Source organism: Vanellus vanellus (assembly GCF_965231255.1).
Source record: "Vanellus vanellus genome assembly, chromosome: 2".
NCBI lineage: Eukaryota > Metazoa > Chordata > Aves > Charadriiformes > Charadriidae > Vanellus > Vanellus vanellus.
Window position 1 is genome coordinate 169,607,015 of NC_138906.1, and position 5,293 is coordinate 169,612,307.

A 5,293-nucleotide genomic window follows, 5' to 3' on the forward strand; every position below is an offset into this window, starting at 1 on the left:
TTCCAAGCCTTTGTTTGGGCAAGCGAAGGGCTTGTATAATGCGCTCGAAGTGCTCAGGGTTAGAGTTGGTGGTTTTGCTGGGGACATATTTCCTAGGAGAGCTCTTGTGGCCCTTTTCCACCAAACCTGAAGGGCTGTGTATCCCTGGCTTTGTGGTGGGTGAGATTGGAAGAGCCTTGTGAGAAGAAAGAAAGTGGAGGCGTGTGAGGCTGTGATGCAGGAGAAGTTTATTGAGGCCAAAGAGTGCAAAGGCAAGAGCGCCAAGTGGAAGGGAGCCGGTCTAATGTACAGGTAGGGTGACCATCACCTTCCATCCCTTCTTCTGTGAGATAGACCTTGGCATAGCAGCGAGGTCTTCCTGGCTCGCAGTAGGAGTGGCCCCCTGGAGGTCTGCAGTGAGCTTTGGCTTGTCCGAAGGTGGTGCAGCAGAGAGTAGTGGACCTAGCAGAAGGGGCGATGCCAAGAAGGCAGTGTGAGGAGGAGGCACATGGGCCATGTTTGCAGGCAGCGCGGGCTGGCTGTCTCCCTGCTTTCCGTGCTTGGTGCCTTGATAGGAGGAGCCGCAGAGGATGATCTAGTCTGCAACCAATGGCCTGCAGGTGCGTATCTTCAGTCCCTGCGGTGGCTTGCATGGGTGGTTGGTATGAGGGGTGCTGGCGAGGGCCCTTAGCAGGGGTAGCAGCCTCTTCTGCCGCCGAAGCAGCCCAGGCCTCCCAAGCCATAGCTGAAGGCACCGGAGGAGACAGGCACTCCCTGGTAGCTGAGTTCGTTTCCCACGGCAGCGGATGCGGAGGATCCGACGGCGGTGCTCTGTGGGAAGGAGCTGAGGATGGGTCCTGGCAGGGTGACGACCACGGTGGGCGGCTGGATGACGACGCGGGAGGCCTCACACTGTCGGACACAGGGCTCGTTGCAGCTGTTAGCCAGCGGGGTGGGTCCGCAGGGGCGGCAGAGGTCGTTGCAGGCCATGTGTGTGGTGTGGAGGGTCCCTGGAAGAGACGGTGTTGAGAAAGCGTAGGGTGGTGGGGGTGTGAGGGGGATGTTGCAGGAGGGTGAGGGAGTGGGGAGGGCTGTTGTGGGTGCATGGGGAGCGCGGGTGGTGAGGAGGCGTCAGGGCTGGTGAGGCTGTGGTCAGAGCGTGTTGGAAGAGAAGGTGCATGTGGGTCAGGAGAAGGAGGGGAAGGGGGTTGAGGCTCACCTTGCAGGGCGCGGAGGAGAAGGCGTGAGGAGAAGCGTGTGAGGGAGAGAGGCGCTGGTTGGGCTTTTATGCTAGTCCCCGAGGGGCGGGACAGGCTTTGCGCATGGCAGCATCATTCAGCAAGCAGCTCTTGCATGCCGCAGCGTGGCAAGTAATGAGGTGGGGTGTGTTTGCCTTCGCACAACGCTCCCAATGTCATGTCCTCCTCTTGAGGACATGACCCCTTTGCCCAGGCGGCAGCTTTCAAGTGGCAGTATTAGAGGCCAAAGGCTTGGTGTTGATGGCATGTGTCAGGGCTTTTGGCAGATGTGACCAAAGCATAGGAGAGGTGGGGTGTCATCAGTGAGGTCATCCTGTGGTACTCGTGCTGTGGGTTTGTGGGTGCGTTGTTAAGGGGGGCCCCCCTTTCCTGTTCAGGCTGCTCTGGGCTTTGGATATGTGCTGGGTGTGAGGTGCTGCCCCTTCCATTGCTTCTGGTGCTTCCGTGCCTTGATCCCAGCTCTGTGTGCCTGACTTTAGGCTTGGCATTTCCTCTTGTCTATGCTTTGTTGGTGACTTGGTCCCCCTCTGGCTGGTAAGATTGGGTTATGATGAAAGGAGGCTGCCTGTTGTGACTTGTGCCCTCTCAGTGGCCTTTCTGGGGGTGGCCATTAAGGCAGGCAGAGCAGGGCTGTTTGTGAGAACAGGAGGCTCTCCTGGCAGCTCTGCTTCTGAGCTCAGAAGCCCTGTGCTGTTGGGAGGCTGGTTGTGCTCACCACAGCCTTATGTTGGCCAAAGCGTACCGCTCCGCTTAGCTGGTCCTGGTGTGTTTGCTGCCATGGCTCTGACGTAACACAGTACTGGATGTTTGGCACGTCACAAGGTCAGATAAGTTTCTGGAGAGCCCGAGAGTGTGGCGAGAGGCAGAGGAGGAGTTAGAGCAGCAGTTTAGGTAAGATGATGAGCCAGGGCCTTCTGAGTCTTCATTTGGGTTGAGCAGCAAGGGGTGGGTCCACGGTGCCAACATTGTTCTGCATCCTCTTCAGTGTCCTGCTCAGTGGGATGGAGTGCCCCTCAGCAAGTTGTCAGCTGGTGCAAAATCTGGAGCAGTGGCTGAGGCAGGGGATGGTGGTGCCAGCATTCAGAGGGAGCTGGAGGGGGTGGAGAAGCACGACAGAGAGGAATCTCTTGAAGTTATACAGGGAGCAATGCAAAGTCCTGCATTTGGGGATGAATAGTTCTGGTCACCATGACATGCTGTGGGCTGCCAGGCTGGAAAGCAGCTTTGCTGAGCACGACTTTGTGTTGCTGGTGGAGAACAAGGTGAGTAGAAGGCAGCAATGCAGCCTTGGGGCAAAAGAGTCCAAGAGTCTCCAGGGCATCATTGGGAAGAGCATTGCCAGCAGTTTGGTGGAGGCGATCGTTCTCTGTCTTTGGCACTTGTGAGGCCCTGTGTGGAGCCCTGTGTGGAGTTGTGGGCTCCCCATCAAAAGACAGACAAGGACTCAGTGAAGCGAGTGAAGTGCAGGGCCAGCAATACGCTGCAGCGAAAGGAGCAACCTTCCTCTGAGTGCTGGGAGGTTTTTCAGGCAGGGGGCAAGGCAAGGGGAGATGTCCTCAATGTCTCTAAATCCCGCATGGGAGGTGCCGTGGTTCAACACCAGCCAGCAATTAGGACATCCGCTCATGCACTCCCCCACAGCATGATGGGGAAGAGAATCGGAAGAGTAAAAGTGAGAAGACTCGTGGGTTGAGATCAAAACAGGTTAATAGGTAGAGCAGAAGCTGCGCACAGAAGCAAAGCCAAACAAGGAATTCCTTCACTCCTTCCCATCGACAGGCAGGTGTTGAGCCATCTCCAGGAAAGCAGGGCTCCAACACGCGTGATGTTTACTTGGGAAGGCAAATGTCATAACACCAGATGTTCCCCACCCTTTTTTCTTCTTCCCCCAGCATTATATACTGAGATGACGTTGCATGCCGTGGACTATCCCTCTGGTCATCTGGGGTCAGCTGTCCTGGCTGTGTCACCTCCCACCCCTTTGTGCACTCCCAGCCTACTTGCTGGTGGTTCGGTATGAAGAGCAGAAAAGGACTTGAGAGCTCAGCAACAAGTGAAGCCGTGAGTAGGCTGTCAGCAGCATTTTCATCTTAAGTCCAAAACACAGCACTCTAGCAGCTGCTAGTAAGAAAGTCAATTCTATCTCAGCGGAAACCGTGGCAGGAGGGAATGAGAACAGAGGAGTCAGCCTCTTCTCATGGGTGGCCGTGGCCAGGGCAAGGGGTGGAGGAAGCTGAAGAGACGTGCCATTTCCTTGGGAGAGAAGGCACCCCTTTTTCAGTGTGAGGGTGGTCAAAGAGAGGAAGTGTTTGCGTGGAGAGGTGTTGGAGACTCTATCCTTGGCAGTCCTTAAAACCTGACTGGACAGGATCCTGAGCAGCGAGCTTGAGCTGACCCCGTTTGAGCAGGTAGGGTGGTACGCTATTATCTGCAGATGGTTCTCGTATAGTCCATGATTCCGATTTCTATGATTCTGATTCTTTTGCTGGCCAGAGTGAAACATTGGGAAGGAGAGCTGGTAAAGACTGTGTTGGCATGGGGAATTTTTGTCAGAGGCTTGTGTAGAAGTGTATTAGTGTGTCCAAGCCTTTGTCTGGGTAAGCGTAGAGCTTGTGTCACATTATGGGCGCCCCACTGTTGTGCTGTGTGATGCTGTTGTGGCTGGGAACATACTTGCTAAGAGAGGTCTTGTAGCCGCCTTCCACCACCCCTAAGCCCTTTGAGACCTGGCTTAGCGTTGGGTGAGGTATGAAGAGCATTGTTCGAAGAAGAAAATAGGAGGCGTGTGAGGCTGGGATGCAGGAGAACTTTATTGAGGCAAAAGAGTGGAAAGGCAGAGGTGCTAAGTGGAAGGGAGCTGGTGTGCGGTGCAAGTAGGGACACCATCATCTGATGTGCCTTGCATGCAGTAGATCTTTGCAGAGCACTGAGGACTTCCTGCCGTGCCGTGGGAGTCGCAACCTGGAGGTCCCCAGAGTGCTTTGATTTGGAGAAGGTGGATGAAACAGAGAGTAGTTGACGTATCAGAAAGGGCGATGGAGAGAAGGATGTGTGAGAAGAGGAGGAGGCACATGGGCCATGTTTCCCAGCAGCCTGGGCTGGCCCTCTTCCCTGCTTCCTTGCTTGGTCCCTTGAGAGGAGGAGCCATGGATAGTGAATCCATGTGCCATCAAATACCCAGAGGTGTGTCCTCAGTCTGTGCTGTGGTTTGCCTGGTTCGGGTTGTTGGTGTCAGAGGTGTTGGCGATGTCCCTTAGCAGGGGTAGCAGCCTCTTCTGCCGCCGAAGCAGCCCAGGCCTCCCAAGCCGTAGCCGTAGCCGTAGCCGAAGGCGCCGGAGGAGACGGGCACTCCCTGGTAGCTGAGTTCGTTTCCCACGGCAGCGGATGCGGAGGATCCGACGGCGGTGCTCTGTGGGAAGGAGCTGAGGATGGGTCCTGGCAGGGTGACGACCACGGTGGAAGGCTGGATGACGACGCGGGAGTCCTCGCACTGTCGGACACAGGGCTCGTTGCAGCTGTTAGCCAGCGGGGTGGGTCCGCAGGGGCGGCAGAGGTCGTTGCAGGCCATGTGTGTGGTGTGGAGGGTCCCTGGAAGAGAGGGTGTTGAGAAACCGCAGGGTGGTGGGGGTGTGAGGGGGGTGTTGCTGGAGGGTGAGGGAGTGGGGAGGGCTGTTGTGGGTGCGTGGGGAGCGCGGGAGTGGTGAGGCGTCAGGGCTGGTGAGGCTGTGGTCAGAGCGTGTTGGAATAGAAGGTGCATGTGGGTCAGGAGAAGGAGGGGAAGGGGGTTGAGGCTCACCTTGCAGGGCGCGGAGAAGAAGGCGTGAGAAGTGTGTGAGGGAGAGAGGCGCTGGTTGGGCTTTTATGCTGGTCCCCGAGGGGCGGGACAGGCTTTGCGCATGGCAGCATCATTCAGCAAGCAGGTCTTGCATGCCGCAGCGTGGCAAGTAATGAGGTGGTTTGTGTTTGCCTTCCCACAACGCTCCTGTGTCATGTCCTCCTCTTGAGGATGTGTCCAGTTGGCCCTGGTGGCAACTTTGAAGTGAGAATAGGGTTTT

The 5,293-nt window shown here is 56.5% G+C and overlaps 1 protein-coding gene across 1 annotated transcript; it reads right to left on the reverse strand.

The window, feature by feature from the left end:
• Nucleotides 1–666: 666 nt before the first annotated feature.
• LOC309668731 (feather keratin-like) lies at nucleotides 667–4,806 on the reverse strand (the record flags this gene model as incomplete). Its single annotated transcript, XM_082479214.1, has 2 exons — nucleotides 667–724; nucleotides 4,532–4,806. The coding sequence occupies 2 exons, from the start codon at nucleotides 4,804–4,806 to the stop codon at nucleotides 667–669; spliced, it is 333 nt and encodes a 110-aa protein (XP_082335340.1).
• Between the last annotated feature and the right edge of the window lie 487 nt (nucleotides 4,807–5,293).